This window comes from Denticeps clupeoides, chromosome 19 (genome assembly GCF_900700375.1).
Source record: "Denticeps clupeoides chromosome 19, fDenClu1.1, whole genome shotgun sequence".
In the NCBI taxonomy this organism is placed as follows: Eukaryota; Metazoa; Chordata; class Actinopteri; order Clupeiformes; family Denticipitidae; genus Denticeps; species Denticeps clupeoides.
The window spans coordinates 15,922,009-15,939,611 of NC_041725.1; the positions used below are offsets into that span (position 1 = coordinate 15,922,009).

Consider the following 17,603-nt stretch of genomic DNA (forward strand, 5'->3'; position numbering starts at 1 on the left):
AGAAAAGTCTACTACTTTAATTGTAATAGCTGGTCGGTGAGATTTAGTGCTGAACTGAAAGTGATTGTCATTGTGAAACATTGTGTGCAGCACAGCACACGGTGACATAACAAAATGTGTCCTCTGCGTTTAACCGTCACCCTTGGTGAGCAGTGGGCAGCCACGACAGGCGCCCGGTAGCAGAGTGTGGGGACGGTACCTTGATCAAGGGGACCTCAGTGGCAGCTTGGATTTGAATTTAGCAACCTTTCATTATGAGTCCGCTTCCTCAGCCGCTAGGCCACTTCCCCAAAACTGTACCCCAAATTTTCTCTGATGGCACACGATAATTACGAAAGCCCATTGAAATATACCGTATGTGATTTTGGGCTACATAAAAAAATAAATGTTGTTGTTGTTGAACCTTTTTTCAGGCCCCAATCAGTTAAATGCTGTAAATGGACCAGTTTAATAACAATGGAATGGAACCACCGTGTCCTGCTGCTCCCCGCTGCAGACCCTCACATCCTTCCATGTCCACAACCCCATCATGCAGGCCAAAGTGAAAGGGGCAGTGGTGGCCTAGCGGCCCCATAAACAGAAGGTTGCCAGTTCGAATCCCGATCCGCCAAGGCGCCGTCCACACACACTGCTCCCCACATGCCTGTCATGGCTGCCCACTGCTCACTAAGCAGAGGACACATTTCGTTGTGTCACCGCGTGCTGTGCCGTGTATCACAGTGACAATCACTTCACTTTCACTCATGGGCAACAGGAAGGCCATTTCTGAGCCATGGCCATGCCTGCTGCTGCACTCTGGTAGTGACGTTTAGGAATTTGTAGGACCAAGAATAGCAGCGGAATTTTTTTAGCCTTGGCATCAGTAAGGAATAAGCTCTAATGACCGCCTCCGTTGCATCAGACTGTGATCACTAAATGCCTCGTGCAGGACCTTTCACTTTTGGTCTGCACATGCAAAAATTGTCCAGCCTTATTTTGTCAGGCATGTGTTTTCCAGCAGAGGTCAGAGGTCAAGTTTAACTTTCCGTCTGGAGGGGGAGCACAGTTTCAAACATTCTGCGCTTCCTCTGTCAGGATACTGAGAGGATTGTGTAGTGGCCGTCAGGAAGCGAGACCGACGAGGGGCCGTGCAGAGCCATCCCACCCAGTTCAGAGAAATGTGCCGGTTTCCTGCAAACTTCCCCCCACAAATAACCAATTAAATGCACATTAGAGAGAGAGAACATCACCCGTGTCTTCCCAACAGTGCTGCGCTGACTACCGTTAAACTGGACCAGATGGGATCTGGTTCAGTTGATCCCCAAATCAGCGGCTCATCGTGCTGACAGAGGTGTGCCGGTGTTGGAAACGAGCGGTTCATGCACATGCTGAATGCAGTATGGTGGTTAATCAGGCTTTAACTGTGTTTAAACGTAATACTGCACTGGGAATAAAGCTTCTTCAACAGAGGAGCATCATGCAGTCTTCATCCAGATGGGATGGGCCCTTCAGGAGAAGCAGGAAGCGTTTTGAATTTATTTATTTATTTTTGTCGTGGACAGAAGCGGCTCGATAACCAGGAGTCTTCCTGCAGCAGCAGCAGCAGCGTCTAAACATCAGAACCAGGGTGTCCTGACCTGTCCGGTGCAGTAAAAGATAACACACAAGACCATGAACCTTTAACTAAATGCATTTATTTTTATTCACAAGGCACAGAGCGTTGCCTTAATTCAGTTTAATTCGCTCTCGAAACCGACAGTATGATCTCTAGTGAGGTTTATTTTACTTTGACTTGATTCCATGCGCAGAATTATTTCGTGTCGTCAGACCAGGTAATTTCAAAATCTTCGTAAACAGACTTCAGCTTTTCCACCGTTGCGGCGTGATCGGCTTTTCCAAAGGCCTGCACAAGAGGTGGAAATACACACATCGGTCAGGAGATTCTGTTGATGTAACTTGACTTGCTTTAACTAGTCCCGACTAGTTAACTAGTCAGACATCAGTTGTGTTTCACACCACCCCTGTGCTTTAACCACACAGATCTCGATATGGTGTTTCTTTCTGCTTCTGGTCTGGTAATTATGTCCCACACTCCATTCATCATTTTGCTCCCTACGTCAGCAGGTTTATTTGAAGTTTTTTTGTTATAAGTGAACACTATACGCTGGAAATTAGGATTTTTACACCAAAGTCCAACCAAATGTAGACACCTCTCAATGTCCGTATTACTGCTGTGTGTGTGTGTGTGTGTGTGTGTGTGTGTCTGTGGCGAGTTACCGTTGATTCCCCAAACACACGCAGCTTCTTAGCCTGGCTGTCGATCTCAATCTTGCCACCACCCAGACAGGCACATTCCAGACCCAAAGCCCCTACGGCAGGGTTCACCTTCTCGAAGATGTGGTCTTTAAAGTGAAGGAAGAAATCGTGGAAAATGTCAATGACATTACCCAACCATGCATGTGGGCAATTATTTCTTTTATATATTCATGGGGCAGTGGTGGCCTAGCGGTTACGGAAGCGGCCCCGTAATCAGAAGGTTGCCGATCCGCCGAGGTGCCACTGAGCAAGGCACCGTCCCCACACACTGCTGTCTTGGCTGCCCACTGCTCACCAAGGGTGACGGTGAAAAGCAGAGGACACATTTCACCGTGTCACCGTGTGCTGTGCTGCTGCTCATCACAATCACTTCACTTTCACTAAAGCCCTTGGACCACTGACCTCCAACTCCAGTCGCACAGCCACACATTCTTTTTGCTTTCGACTCGTTCGACAAATTACAACACACTTCTAAAGAACTCAGACTCCTCAGCATGACAGCAACTTAAAACTCAGTGTTCTGGGACTTCTTTTAGAAAGAAGTTGTGTTTTTAGTTTATTTATTTAGTCAATTTATTTAGTAAATTTAAATGAATCCTAAATTGCGTACGGCCCTGTTCAGGTCTTTCTGAATTTTTAGTGTGCTTTGCTGTTGTAACTGTAAGATCTTTTTTTTTTTTTTCCTTGCGTGTTTCTGTCGTGAGATCTGGCAACACAGCCGCTGCTGACAGCGCAGGTTGTTAATCTACGACCGTGCGGTTTTTAATCTGATTATTACGAGTCAAATGATTGGAAAAAAAACACAAAACAAAAAAACAGTAGGCAAACCGCAGAAACTTGCGAAACTGAAGCAGAAGCAGCAGCGCGCTGCGCAAGAGCGGCCAGACTTACTGTGGTACTCGGCACTCTTCGTGCCTCTCACTACGTCTTTGTGACCTGCTCCGTCTTTCGCTTTAACCCTCACCAGAATGTACTTGAACATTCCGTCGGGGTCTATTTCCACGTCTGGGACTTTACTTAACAGGTCGGCCATGGCGCGACTCAGAGCGACGAGCGCGGCAGTGCGCATGCGCGTCAAAAACGAGGTTCTCTGTACCCCCTCGAACCCCCAGTACCCCCTGTACCCCACCCCAGTCCATTAAACAGGAACTCAATTTTTTTTACATGCTTTAAAGCTCAGTGTTTGTATTAATTTTTAAATTGTATTCAGGAGGGCAGAGAAAGGTTTCCCTGTCCAGTATCTATATGAACGTATGATCAAAAAATGCACTTTAAAATGCGATAGTTCTTATTTCTTTGTAACAAACGGGCATGTCATGTGTGTCTTCAAAAGAGATTAAAAAAAAGAACGTATCTTAAAAATTCCTCATTTATGTTTGATGTACAGGAGCTTTCATAGCGGAAGAGATAAAGGCCAAGAATAAAATCCTCAGCCAGTGAGTCACGGAGCAGGGCGGTCGCCCTATCTCACTGCTGACAGCTCTCTCTGCTTCCTGTCTTGGAGCTCTGGTGGGCTTCCCCACCTGTGGAAGTCTTGAGTTAAACACCCAGCCCTCACTTCCCAGAAGAAAAGGCCTCATTACTAATGTTTTTAGTAACACACACGTTTCCCCGCAATTACGTTGCACTCGCCATTATTCATGTAGCTGAATAAAACTTCACTTTTTTTAGGGTCAAGTGTCTTGCTCAGGGATACAATGGTAGTAAACGGGATTTGAACCTGGGTCTTCTGGTTCACAGGTGAGTGTGTTACCCTCTAGGCTACTGCCAACCTTTACTTTTGGTTTATGTAATAACTACAATGAACTATAAAGAGTTAAATGCATCAGGACTGTAGCATGCAAATGCAGGCAGACGGTTTTTTTCGTCAAGGGCATCAAATGTAATGCCCAACCTGTGAACCACTGCATGCACAGCCTGTTCATTCTGTTCCAAAAATAGAAATAAAAAAGCAAGTAGTCTGCAAAACAATTTTTCCAGATCGCCAAAGATGATGTGCGAACGGAGATTATTCATCACATCTAAAAGTATTGTAAACAGGTTTGAACAAAAGGCCGCAAGGTCAAAGTCGGAGAGGGCGACTGGGCACCTCATTGTCTTCTCTGTGCACAATGAGGATGCTGACGGTGCAAAAGGCCAGCTTCACCCAGCTTCACCTCCATTTCTGACTGTTTTCACGAAGTTTGGACTATTTTGAGAAGCGAGTTTCAAATCGTGGGGTCAGAAATGCTTCTCAACATGCTAAGATAAATGCCCCAAAAGAGGGGTCACCAGTCATGCTGCACACAGGCATCTGTCACCGTGCCACATATCCTTCCTGCGCCCCCCACAAAAACAGCGGGGTCACTACAAGTCACTACGATCCGGAATCTCACAAAACATAATAAGATGTCAAAAGGAAGTGCATTTTTTTCTCATTATTTTGAGACACGCAGACCTAACATTTATTGTGATGGATTATAATAATAATTATTATATAATTATAGTTTCGGGGATTTACAACTGAATGGTTTAGGCCAAAAAGTAAAACCTTGTCATCAGTTGATCGCAGGCGCAGTGTTGGCTCTTGGGAAGGCATGACCAAACAAAGTGCATCCTGGCTCTGCACTTCCTGTCCAAACGCCGAGCCGTAAACTGCTGGAACTCACCTTCTCGAACCTTAAAAAGGGAAAGGAATTCCAGCGGAAGGCACTGAGTGGAGTCACTGAGTAGGGAGCGCAGAGTGGGAAAGTGGGAGGGGAATTCCACCCGGCCGGCTGATTTCGGGAAAAGGAGGCCTGGACTCCGGGCGAGCTTGGTGTATATATAACCCTGCACAGGCGGACAACACTGACCGTCACATCGAGAGCCAGAAGAAGACACGATTAACAGCAACCATTTGCCGTGGTGAGGCACATGACAGATATTTAATTAATCAAAGTGAAAATCTGAATACAGAAATAAAAATAAGAACTGAAATACTTATACACACATACTTATTTCTGACAGATGTCTTGTGGAAGCATGGACTCTAGATGCCTGGTTTTTGGAATCTTTTTCACAAGTAAGAATTGATTATTACTGATGTCATGCAGTTGGGGGGCTGTAAAATGGACTGACTATTGATCCTTTTCTGTTCCGTTTTAGTCTTTGCATTGCAGACTGAGGTAAAAGGCTGGTCCTATCATTACTCCGACGACAGGATGGACTGGGAGTCTGCCAGGGCCTGGTGCAAATCAAGCTTCACGGACATGGTGGCCATTCAGAACAAGGAGGAGATCAACCACCTCAACACCATCCTGCCCAAGAAGGACGGCTATTTCTGGATTGGCATTCGAAAGATCACTGGCCAGTGGACATGGGTGGGCACCAACAAGACCCTGACAGCCGAGGCATCAAACTGGGCAACTGGAGAGCCCAACAATGTGCGTAGTCGGAACGATAAAGAGGACTGCGTGGAGATCTACATCAAGAGGACGGTCGATGAGGGGAAGTGGAATGACATATCCTGCATGAAACAAAAGACTGCCCTGTGCTACACAGGTGAGCGAGGACACTTCAGGTCCAGCGCTTAACATGATTTCGGTGTAGAAGATATTACATATCAGTTTTCATTCAGGCATAACGTAGGCACGTATGTTTCTGCAGCATCCTGCCAGGTGGACTCGTGCAGCGGCCACGGCCAATGTGTGGAGACCATCAACAACCACAGCTGCGAGTGCTTCGAGGGCTTTTACGGAGAAGGATGCCAACATGGTGAGCATGGAGACTGCAAATGTGCAGACAAGAGTGATTTCTTCCAGAAAAGTGGTTCAAAAATTGCTCTGTGGTGTTCCGCAGCTGTCCGCTGCAATGAGCACGAGGCGGGCGCTCCTGAGCACGGCTCGTCTAAATGCTCCCATCCGAACGGAGACTTTTCCTACAATTCCGGTTGTCGGTACTCGTGCGAGGAGGGATATGTGGTCAGGGGCTCGGAGACGCTGACATGCACCGCCAGCGCTGCCTGGTCCGGCCTGCCACCGGCGTGTGAAGGTACGGCCCACGTCCCCATCTTGAATCCTGCGCCTGTAGGGTTATTATTTAAAAAAAATTATGATTCCTGATTATGATTATGATACCGTTGCTGTAGTGGTCCGGTGCCCTGCGCTGTCCGAACCTGACAAGGGCTCTGTCAGCTGTTCCTCACCCCTTGGGGACTCTGCATTCCTGTCAACTTGCCAATTCACATGCGTGGACGGTTATGTCCTCACCGGCTCCAGCACGCTGTCGTGTGGCCCCGCAGGCCAGTGGAACGGCGCGCCGCCACACTGTGAAGGTGAGTAGCGTTCACCGACTGTGGGGTGCTCTGTCTTTTTTTTTCTCTCTCTCCTTTTCTCATATCTGACCTGGATGTCATCCGCAGCTGTGAGATGCCCGGTCCTCCAGACCCCACACAGCGCCTCGTTATTCTGCACAGGAGACTCCGAGTTCAGCTTCGGCAGCAGTTGCAGCTACACTTGCAATGATGGTTTCCGTCTGAAGGGGGCAGCATTGGTCCACTGCCTGGCTCACGGGCAATGGAGTGATGAGCCGCCACAGTGTGAGGGTAAGACATACCCTCGAATACCATGCTCTTTCACATTGCAAATAAATGTGATTCTTTTGTTTAGGGATCGATGACCTGCATGTCTCTCTTTTTTCACCCTCTCAGTTGTCACGTGTCCGCGGCCTGAGAGCGCTCACCTGACTTCGCAATGCAGCGAGTCCTCCAGCGAGCTCAGCATCAGCACCAGCTGCACCTTCACATGCAATGCTGGATTCGTCATGCAGGGGGAGCCGAGGGCTGTTTGCACGTCAACAGGGGAGTGGAGCACCGGACCCCCCGCCTGCATCGACGCACAGTGTCCCCTTCTGGAAGCCCCAGAGTCGGGCAGAGTTGCCTGCTCCAACCATGACAAGGGCTCTGTCTGCACCTTCAGCTGCAACGAGGGCTTTGACCTCCAGGGGGCGCAGACGGCAAAATGCACTGAGAATGCAGAGTGGGAGGTGGAAGGAGACACACCCACCTGCACAGGTAAGACTTAGTGACGTAATACCATGCGTAGCCTACCCATGCTACAAAATCTGTAAACATAAAGATGATGGCTTGCTTAACCGTCACACTACATATCTGACATGTTCCCTCTCTGCCTCTCAGTTGTCACGTGTCCGCGGCCTGAGAGCCCCCACCTGACTTCGCAATGTACCGATTCCTCCAGCGAGCTCAGCATCAGCACCAGTTGCACCTTCACATGCAATGCTGGATTCGTCCTGCAGGGGGAGCCGAGGGCTGTTTGCACGTCAACAGGGGAGTGGAGCTCTGGACCCCCCGCCTGCATCGACGCACAGTGTCCCCTTCTGGCAGCCCCAGAGTCAGGCAGAGTTGTCTGCTCCAACTATGACAAGGGCTCTGTCTGCACCTTCAGCTGCAACGAGGGCTTTGACCTCAAGGGGGCGCAGATGGCAAAATGCACTGAGAATGCTGAGTGGGAGGTGGAAGGAGACACGCCCACCTGCACAGGTAAGTTGCTGTTGCACAGCAGTAGAGTCTGAGGTTTCCGACTGGTACCTATTCCCCCCGTTCCTCTCCCCTGCAGAGGTGACGTGCCCCCGTCTGGAGACTCTGGTCAACGGCTTCCTCAGCTGCTCCCCGTCAGGCAACGCCCACACCTTCGGCTCCAGCTGCACCTTTCACTGTGACTCTGGCTACGTCCTCCATGGACATGACACGGTGACGTGCAATCATCATGGCAACTGGACCGCAGGACAGCCAAAGTGCCAAGGTACAAGATGAAAAGAATGGAGTGGGGAGGGCGGGGCCTAAAGAGGGGTGGTAGTAGCCTAGTGGGGTAACACACTTGCCTATGAACCAGGAGACCCAGGTTCAAATCCGACTTACTACCATTGTGTCCCTGAGCAAGACACTTAACCCTAAAAATTGCTCCAGGGGGGGACTGTCCCTGTAACTACTGATTGTAAGTCGCTCTGGATCAGGGCGCCTGGTCAATGCTGTAAATGTAAATGTAAAATTCACAGCCTGGTCCTAATCCCCTCCGGTTTCCGTAGCTTCGGAGAACTTCATCAGTCCCACTGCCATCGGGGTGACAGCAGGGGGGGCTACTGCGCTGTCCGGACTCTCTCTGGTGGCCTGGCTCTTGAAGAGACTGAGACAGAAAGGTCAGCAAATTCTAATGATCCTTTCCATTCGTTAATTACGTTGACATGTGTGTGTAGCTATAACAGATGGCGAAAAAAAAAAAAAAAGACTAAAAAAGACTTTCTTTTCCTCCAGGAAAGATGTTTGACCTCAACAGGTGAGTTGAGCTGTGCTTGGACTGGCTTTTGTTTGATGCTCTCCAGAGCTGCTCGTCGCATTGACGTATCTCCCCGCCTGTTTTTAGCAACTCAGACATCGAGATACCGCCTCAAGTCTACAGGAACAGCACCAACAGCCTCATTTAGACCCACGCAAGCACCCGCCCGCGCCGTCACGTGATAAGGGCCAGTAATGGCTGAGCAACTGGAACACGAGGGTCTGTGCATGGTTTTCATGCAGTCATCCAAGCACACAGGAGAAGGACTGAAGAAGAGAATTCATGAAAAACTGAGGAGGCCGGCTGGGTGATGATGGTTTCATTTTTCCCTGAGGGAAGATAGGTAATTTATGAGTATATTGCTCTATTATAACATAACATAGCAGTGCTTTTTATGATACTATAAATTGCTGGTTGCTATGTGTTACTGTGTATGAAACTGTACTTTTGCATTGTTAAATTGTTTTGTAATGTTATTTTTTATTTTGTTCAGTATTTATGTCATTATTACTGTTATTTTGTTGTTATTTTTTTTAAAGATGATAAAGCCTGTTTAGACTTTGATATTGTTAAGCTGAAACACTCACAGATGTGTGACTTGGGGTAATTTTCCCAATAAATATATGACATTTGTTTCATTTGTTTCTCTTTACCGACGTTGAGGACTTGCACAAAGGAAAATTAAAATGTTTTATTCAGGTTGAGGCTGGAAAAATTGTAAATATGTAAACTGCAAAATAATGGGAACACAAAAATAAGACATCCTAAATCTGAATGAATGAAACATTCTTATTAAATACTTTTTTCTTCATATAGTCGAATGTCCTGACAACAAAAATAACACAAAAATTATCAAAGGAAATCAAGCTTATCAACCCATGGAGGTCTGGATTGGAAAAATACACCACGTGCTGATCCATCTTTGATGTAATGTCCTTAAAACAAGTAAAAAAAAAAAAAAAGGGTCAGTAGTGTGTGTGGCCTCCACATGCCTATATGACCTCCCTACAACGCCTGGGCATGCTCCTATAACTTACTTCTTTTTAACAGCATGAGATCATATGTAGGAGTGCTATGAAAGAACTACTCACATCAGAAAAACACAGCCATTTAACTTTACAGCCAACATTTGCCACGGCGTACTAAAGTTGCTAGATGGAACAAGGAAAGCTCATTTGGTTGAAGAATGCCATCAATCAAGCTGCGGGAAGGTAAAATACAGATTATAAGGTTGCAGGTGTCCATGGCCAATTGTACTGGGAAGACCCACTTGTTCAGTATCTTGTGCAATGCCAGATTGTGTGTGTGTGTGTGTGTTAACCCTGAATTTCTGCATGTCATCTTTAAAAAGAAAAGTGAAGTAACTACACAACTGTAAAAACTGCATGTACAACTTTACATTACACAACTAAAACATGGTGTGAAAATGTATAAGAACCCAAACGACAATCCCTAGCAGGCTGTGTGCGAGCGTGTGTCCACAGAAATCTGAAGGCCCTAAAGGTGAGGAGCAACATGTAATGTATACGCACCACCACCATTACCAGAACTGTTTTTAACCGCAAAGACGTGTCTTTATGTGCGCTGCACAGGTATACACAACATTAACTACCACATTAACTTTTGTTTTTTCATTATATAATCGTACTGACTGTGGTGCAAGTCATTATTTTTAATTTGATTTATCTTGAAGCTGAAGATCTTGAACATCTGATCTGCTGCCTATGAGGAGTGGACGATTCATGAATGGATCTTTTAAGAGATCCCTTAATCTCTAGAACTCTTTAGATTTTTTCCTCTAACTGTGCAGTAGGGGTGTTAGAAAATATAAAAACAGCAATATATCATATTTTACGTGGTGATACAGGGACATCAAATATAGACATTTTTGTAAACAAATTTAGTCAAAACTCCAATCTGAGTTATGTTGTTTTGGCTGAATTATTAATGTAATATGATCCACACCGATCGCGGACAGCTGTTTTTACATTTTCAGTAGAATACAAGTGTAGCTTTCCTGCCATTCTCATTTGAAAAAGCCCTACAATGAACAATATTCCCATTAACACTGAAATTGCTGAACTGTGCCAATAGAATTGAATGTTTTACCAGCTCTTTTCAGCTGCATTTTATTGGCTCCTTGAGGGTTCAGTACAGTCCAGCAATGTACAGTTATCATGTTTATTTGTGAGGAGGATAAGCTCAAATCATGGTCAGTTTTTTTTTTTTTTTAGACACGGTGACACAACGAAATGTGTCCTCTGCTTTTAACCATCACCCTTGGTAAGCAGTGGGCATCCATGACAGGAGCCCGGGGAGCAGTGTGTGGGGACGGTGCCTTGCACCTTCCGATTACGGGTCAGCTTCCTTACCTTTTGCCCCAATTTTAAGGTGATTGGACATCATTCTGGGGCATTCAGCACATAAAACCTGCTTTAATACTTTCAGTCTCTACAAGCCATCAGTAAGAGAACCTTAGTAAACTGCATTTAAAGCAGATGCATGCGCATGCGCACACACAACCAGATTATTATATATGTTTGAGGCATGCAGTTTTGTCCGTTGTATTGAAATACAGTTTAAGAGAAAACACACACACATACACACATACACAAAATATACACACATTTCGGTGAGGGCATTCTGTGTCCGACAGAGACACTTAAAAATTCCCATTAGATTATCTCTCTATCTTGCTCACACACAAAGACACACACATCAGAGCACGAGGTTTTTGACAAGCAGAAGCAGTTCTGAAAGCTCTGATTGGACGTTTTCATTCTGGATGACAGGGTTGCCACGGAGATCAAGACGCGTCAGCTTAGGGCAAGAGGCCAGGGGTTTGAGCAGAGACATCAGACGTATATCTGCACAGTCAAGTCATGGAGAACTCCAGCTCAAAAATAACATGCAGCATCAAGACACCGGGCTACCGGTTTGCAGAACCGTGGAACTTGTCGTATGTCAGTGTAGCTGCTTACATTGAGCATCTGTGGTTATTATAAGCATACTGGTGCTGCTATGCTTTTGCTATGCTATGTATTTTGCAGCAAAAAAACCCAAACTATCCGCTTTCTGAATCAGTAAGATAGGATACTGTTATTTCTGAGCGACACCGCCTCCAACTTGAGATGGTTGTTCAGCCCCTCCAAACTCTCTATGACATTGTCATCGGCTTCCAGCACCTGAGAGATGAAACAGTTTAACTTTAGTTAAACAGTCTGATGGCCCCCACTTCCACATCATCATCATCATCATCATCATCATCATCTCTGCGGTTTACCTCCAGGCACTGCAGCATGGAGAACTCCGGTGGAATCCTGATCAGCTGATTGGAGCAGAGGTTGATGTGGGTGACCAACAGCAGCTGGTCTAGGTGACACAAGATGCTGAGGTTCTGTTATTAAAAAAAGATGAGTGAAGTAAACCATTGGTATTTTTTTGAGAACGCAGTTACACACACACATGGGCATAAACCTTCTGCCACTTTCTCAGAAGGCTTGTAAAATCGTATATTAGCATTTGAGATCGTGTTCTATGTTATTTCTTAATTTATACATCCTGAGTAGACATGTACAGATGAAGACACACACCTTATGAGACAGGCTGAAAACTCGGACCTCAGCATATTCCATTTTAAGGATGGTGTTCTCGATCATAAACTTGCTGCACAAGTCACTGTAATAGCAGCTACGCATCAAATCCACCTCCTGAGAGGCAGAAAATGACAGAAAATTAAATCATTGACTAATCATTGTTCACCCCTAAAAAAAAACAGCCCTTGAAGAATAGAGCATATTGATCACTCCAATCGGACCTTGAGTGTCTGAAAGTGTGCTAGGGTCTCCTTCTCATAACCCAGAGGATCCAGAGCTCTCATGAGGAGTATGATGGTCAGCAAGCACCCTAAAAATACAGGAGAGAGAGAAAGAATGATATTTGTTAGGAAAACACACAAAAAAAAAAAAAAAAAAAAACACCAAGAAAGGAGGAATAACCAAAAAAACACACATACAGAAACTCACATTTGTTCTGGGGTTCCAGCTCCAGCAGCTGAGTACAGGACTGAAGCTCTGACTGAAGCACCGAAGTCTTCTCCACAGACAGCTCACACCTGAAAAAGAAACAGACCGCCATGTCCGAGCTCTGCACTTCCTGCACACCGCCGGGGACCTGGTTCTATTGTGCACACCTCAACAGGTTCTAGAGCAGAGCCCGGACGAGATACAACAGACCTGGCGCTAATCATCATCCGAGACTGAACTGGCCTTCCAGAAAAGACCCAGAGCCCGGGCATTTAAAAAAAAAGACGCACCAAATACCCCACCTGTACCGCAGCTGCACAATCCCTGACCAGACTGGAAAGAACAGAGGACAGACGCATCGAAAACTGCAAGTTTTCCTCTCAACACACAGCTGTACCTGAAGAGCTCTTGGTCAGTGGCAGAGTCCCTGCACCAGCTTTCAGTTCGACCTAAATGTAAAAATGCAAGACGAATGCATAAACAGTCGTGCCTGCAAACGCTCTCTCACACACACACACACACACACACACACACACACACACACAGACACACACACACTCGCGTCTACTCGTGCAGCAGCAATTACCGGTGTAGAGGGCACACTCTCTGTGTGTGTGTGTCTCTGTCCAGTGCACAGTCAGGTTGTGCTCGTTGTTGATGTCACTGATTGTACCTGGGGGGAGCTCACATATCTGAAAACACGGTAAAGGCTGCAACACACACCACATCACAACCGCTGCTTCATGGGGAATTAAGGTCGTCAAGCTCACAATGAGGTCCTTTTAATTGACTAGTATTAGTTCAGATTTAAATAATTGAAGATCCAGCGTTGAATGAAATTATGAGCACAGGGCTCAGAAAAATAAAACAGTGCAGACTGTGCTACACTGCAGGTTGAATAGACTTTGGCATGGATGGATTATGTCCTTTGAGGACCTAATTTCGTTGCACTTGTTACAAATGACAATAAAGATATTCCGATTCTGATAATTGCCCTCGAGAGGCAATGTTGTTTGGCCAGGTCCCGTGCAGATGGCAGCAGGACCCCAGTGATCTTTCTGGCTGCTCTGACCCACTCTGCGCAGTGTAAAAACTATTCCAACTGCACTATGACTTCTGATTGAAAGCTGAACTAGTACCGAGTAAAAAAGAAAAAAGTACAAGCGCTTTCAACATTTGAGCAGATCACTCTTGGCTTTTCGTGTCACTTAAAATCGTTCTTTTTAAAATGATTTTAGAGTTGCTTTTAGATCTGTGTCTCAAAACACATGAAAGCACAGTACACGGTGCACACAACGAAATGTGTCCTCTGCATTGAACCCATCTGTTGTGTTGCGTGTGGACGTTCATTAGTGCTATTGAGGTACCAGCCTTAAACAGAAAACAAAATGTGCAAATTCTTTTGCAATAAATACATAAACACAAAGTTTTCCGGGTTTTTTTTTTTCCGAGGGGCCTAGCGGTTAAGGAAGCGGTCCTGTAAGGTTGCCGGTTCTAATCCCGAACCGCCAAGGTGCCACTGAGCAAAGCACCGTCCCCACACACTGCTCCCTGGGCGCCTGTCATGGCCTCCCACTGCTCACTCAGGGTGATGGGATAAATGCAGAGGACAAATTTCACTGTGTGCACCGTGTGCTGTGCCGCTGTGTATCACATGTGACAATCACTTCACTTTCTTTCTTTCTGAGTCCACAGGGAAGGATACCCACACAGGACTGTGTTGGACAGCAGGGGGTGCACTGACCCACTCTACCTCCTGAGGCTGTCCATCCAGAACCAACATCAGGCCGACAGCTTTGGCCTGAGACAGAGAAGAGATTGGGGGGTTCGTGGACCGTCCCACTGGCCGCGGCTTTACATGAGACATTCTCACCTTCACTGGCCGGGAGAAAGCCACCACCACCTTCTCTCCTTCACGGCATACATACACACAGCTGATCATCTCCTCACGCTCCGCTGGGGGAGAGACCAGGAAACGTCAGTTCACTGAACAGAAAGGAGGAAACAAGCGAACGGACATTTTCTGTTCATTCAACTGACTCACCTCTGCCAAGCAGCCATCGGTAGTAGAACCAGGCGCTTTGGTCGTTAGGATCGGTGAAGAAGGCATTTCGCACCAGTTCATACTCTGCAGCACAAAGAAGGTGATCAGCTCTCTCTCGCTCTCTCACTCACAGTCCACACCAGTGAAAGGGACATCCAGAAATAACATTATATAAAGAGTAATTAATAGGGGTGTGTATTATATAATGATGTATTGTGATTATTGTACAGTTCACTGAAAATGTAAAAACAGAGCTGATACACAAGACGCTGTGCACGATCTATGTGGATGACATTAATAATTCAGCTAAATCAACATAAATCAAAACTGAACTTTGGACTAAATTTGTATTCAATAATATCAATATTTGATGACCCTGTATCGATATAATATCACCAGATAAAACATCATGATATATTGCTGTATCGATAACACCCCTAATTAGAAAAATGGAATGTGGCATCATCATCAGTTCAATGTATGGACGTATACCTTTGAGGAGCTGCTCCTCACAGACTCGGTGCGAGTGTGTTGGTGAGTTGGATGGGCGGTGTGGGCACAGGGTTGCAACTTCGGGGGACTGTGGGTGCAGCAGTGGTAGCAGAGTGCTCCTGTAATGCCAGCTGGAGTAGTTGGAGAAATTCGACCCGATGAGTCGATCAGTGAACTGCAGCTCCTGATCCACTGGCACGGCTGAGGCCTTCACCACCATCCTTCTGTAATCCCAGCAGTGAACTGAGAGAGACGAAAGACAGTCAGGCTTTGCTCAGAGCCACCTCAGTGGCCTTGGCAGCTCGGGATTTGAACTGGCAACCTTCTGATTACGGGGCTGCTTCCTTAACCGCCAGGCCACCACTGCCACTGAACACTATTACATACTCTTCACTGACTAAAGGTCTTCAAATGAAAACGAAAAACCTTCACTTTTAGGAAATTATTAAACTAATGGTATTAACAGATCAGTTCCTTATGAATCAAATGAGGGATTTCTATGATGGACATTTTAAAGGAATTATGCAAGTCGCTCTGGATAAAAGTGTCTGACAAATATATATATTAAGTATAATTATTAAGTATAAAAATTAAGTATAAATGAAGAGAAATCCGAAGGGACCCGGACCCAATGTTCTGATGTCAATGTCCAAAACCCAAACCAGATCTGGTCAGACCCATGATAATAGATTAACTTTATGCAGTAGCAAGTGGGCTGAAACCTGTGAAGTTTTCAGCACCTTATAAGGTTGATAAGAAGTGCGACGGTGATAAAAACCGCCCATGAGTGTAGCATGATCAACTATATGACAATTACTCATCACAACGCTCTTTTACACAATCACTCTGATTGAACGAATCACCTTGACGTCCCTTTCTTTCAACTGGAATAGTCAGAGTGAGAGAGAGAGAGAGTCACTTTCTTCAGCTATTCTGAATGGCAGGTTACAGCCACAGACCACCTGGGCTTATTTCTTTTTCCAAAGAATCGGGCATTTTGTTGCCTTCACTCACAGTTGCGATCATCCAGCAACAGGCAGCGATCACAGAGGCCGAGCTCTCGGACCCAGTCGGGGCGCGGCAGACGGGAGCACACCCAGCCACGGTGATGCCAGCTGCCGTATGACTTTGGGTTCACCTTCAGACACGACTCCAGGAAGGCGAGTTCCGCCTCGTACAACTTCTGCACCTCATCTTCCTCCCTGAGGGTGAAACAGGGGACAGGAAGAGATAGACAGAGTCCGATTCGAGACAGAGGAAGGCCACAACAGAGATATGAACTTCTCTTCTCACCGCACTGTCTCCTGATGCAGCAGGATCTCCCTCCTGTAGTTCCACAACGTAGCAAAATCGGGGTTAGACGACAGCAACTGCTGGGTCAACTGCAAAGCATCCTCATCCAGAGCCCCCTGTTTCCTCTGTCCATCGTGCACACACACACGATCACACATTTACACGCCCCCATGAAAACCAGAGCACAATGGAGAACTGTGATCGTAAGCGCCGTGAGGAGCAGACCTTGGCGAAGCAGGCCTCTCGCGTAGCCAGATACACCTTCAGCTTCTTCTCACGCTCCTTCCTCCTCTCCTCCTCCTGCTGGGCGGTGGACTTCAGCTTCACACGGCCGTGCTGCCGGTGGAGCGTAGTGCGGAGAGCAGAGAGGAAGAAGGGGAAGGGGAACGCGAGTAAACAGGAGCGATCACTCGCAGAACGCGTTAAGGCGCAGAACGTTGGACTCTAGTCACCAGGTTCCAGACTCACCATGGTGTCGAGATGAAGGACCCGAGTCTCGTCACCGAACGTGCCACCGCTGTTTAAAAATCCCTTCGTATCTGCGCAGACCTCGATACACCAGATGCCGAACGAGAGCGGGTCCGGAACGGCTATTTATTACCGATTATTCCCGCAGCGCATACCGTCCCCGGGAGCGACTTCCTACTTCCGGTTCCTTTTCCGGCTGATCTGAGGTCAGGTGACGCGGGTTTTTGGAGGCTCCGGTGTTGACGCCGTGGAGCGTTCTGCGTGGAATGTTGCACATTCTTATCTCGTTTCTGACATTTTACGATCTCAGGAAGTCTGTTCTATAAGTTCTTCTGTGTATTTGAAGATGCTGTTGGAACAGTCACCCCTCAAAAAACCCATAATCACTCTAAACTTATACATGCACTGACCACACCTTCAAACCAACAGCAGTGCAATATGAATATTAATATTTATTTGCATTGAATACTGTTCAATACCATTGTTCTGACTGTCCAACACTCGCTACTCACCACATGTTCATAAATACCGTGAATACTTGCAAACAATGTGAAATAAATGTGTAATAACATGCAACCCCCCCCCCCACACACACACACACACACACACTATATAAAATACACTGCATATACATTTACATTTACAGCATTTATCAGATGCTCAGGGACACAATGG

The 17,603-nt window shown here is 46.4% G+C and overlaps 3 protein-coding genes across 3 annotated transcripts; 1 reads left to right on the top strand and 2 right to left on the bottom strand.

Moving 5' to 3' along the window:
• Positions 1-1,653: 1,653 nt before the first annotated feature.
• Positions 1,654-3,363, bottom strand: LOC114769446 (14 kDa phosphohistidine phosphatase). Its single transcript, XM_028962470.1, has 3 exons — positions 3,187-3,363; positions 2,257-2,381; positions 1,654-1,882 (listed from the first exon to the last, which is right to left on the bottom strand). The coding sequence occupies exons 1-3, from the start codon at positions 3,326-3,328 to the stop codon at positions 1,790-1,792; spliced, it is 360 nt and encodes a 119-aa protein (XP_028818303.1). The 5' UTR covers positions 3,329-3,363; the 3' UTR covers positions 1,654-1,789.
• A 1,771-nt stretch (positions 3,364-5,134) lies between these two features.
• Positions 5,135-9,305, top strand: sele (selectin E). The gene is made up of 13 exons (XM_028962739.1): positions 5,135-5,181; positions 5,284-5,338; positions 5,422-5,817; positions 5,923-6,030; positions 6,115-6,306; positions 6,404-6,589; positions 6,677-6,859; positions 6,965-7,327; positions 7,451-7,813; positions 7,890-8,075; positions 8,359-8,469; positions 8,585-8,606; positions 8,694-9,305. Exons 2-13 carry the CDS (start codon positions 5,284-5,286, stop codon positions 8,752-8,754), a joined length of 2,226 nt encoding a protein of 741 aa, XP_028818572.1. The 5' UTR covers positions 5,135-5,181; the 3' UTR covers positions 8,755-9,305.
• Positions 9,306-11,021: 1,716 nt separating this feature from the next.
• rabggta (Rab geranylgeranyltransferase subunit alpha) lies at positions 11,022-17,116 on the bottom strand. The gene is made up of 16 exons (XM_028962740.1): positions 16,929-17,116; positions 16,686-16,796; positions 16,461-16,585; positions 16,182-16,369; positions 15,168-15,410; positions 14,676-14,759; positions 14,505-14,587; positions 14,337-14,432; positions 13,218-13,323; positions 13,029-13,080; positions 12,632-12,720; positions 12,424-12,512; positions 12,200-12,316; positions 11,890-12,003; positions 11,704-11,791; positions 11,022-11,473 (listed from the first exon to the last, which is right to left on the bottom strand). Exons 1-16 carry the CDS (start codon positions 16,929-16,931, stop codon positions 11,325-11,327), a joined length of 1,737 nt encoding a protein of 578 aa, XP_028818573.1. The 5' UTR covers positions 16,932-17,116; the 3' UTR covers positions 11,022-11,324.
• Between the last annotated feature and the right edge of the window lie 487 nt (positions 17,117-17,603).

Excerpts from the sequence above, each read along its gene's own strand:
- LOC114769446 (XM_028962470.1), bottom strand. The coding sequence starts at position 3,328 with ATGGCCGACCTGTTAAGTAAAGTCCCAGACGTGGAAATAGACCCCGAC. Across the intron at positions 2,382-3,186 it reads GAAGAGTGCCGAGTACCACA|ACCACATCTTCGAGAAGGTG; the intron begins GTAAGTCTGGCC and ends TTCACTTTAAAG. Across the intron at positions 1,883-2,256 it reads GTGTGTTTGGGGAATCAACG|GCCTTTGGAAAAGCCGATCA; the intron begins GTAACTCGCCAC and ends CCTCTTGTGCAG.
- sele (XM_028962739.1), top strand. The coding sequence starts at position 5,284 with ATGTCTTGTGGAAGCATGGACTCTAGATGCCTGGTTTTTGGAATCTTT. Across the intron at positions 5,818-5,922 it reads GACTGCCCTGTGCTACACAG|CATCCTGCCAGGTGGACTCG; the intron begins GTGAGCGAGGAC and ends ATGTTTCTGCAG. Across the intron at positions 6,590-6,676 it reads CGCGCCGCCACACTGTGAAG|CTGTGAGATGCCCGGTCCTC; the intron begins GTGAGTAGCGTT and ends TGTCATCCGCAG.
- rabggta (XM_028962740.1), bottom strand. Across the intron at positions 14,760-15,167 it reads TGAGGAGCAGCTCCTCAAAG|AGTATGAACTGGTGCGAAAT; the intron begins GTATACGTCCAT and ends TTTGTGCTGCAG. Across the intron at positions 14,588-14,675 it reads CCGATGGCTGCTTGGCAGAG|CGGAGCGTGAGGAGATGATC; the intron begins GTGAGTCAGTTG and ends TCTCTCCCCCAG.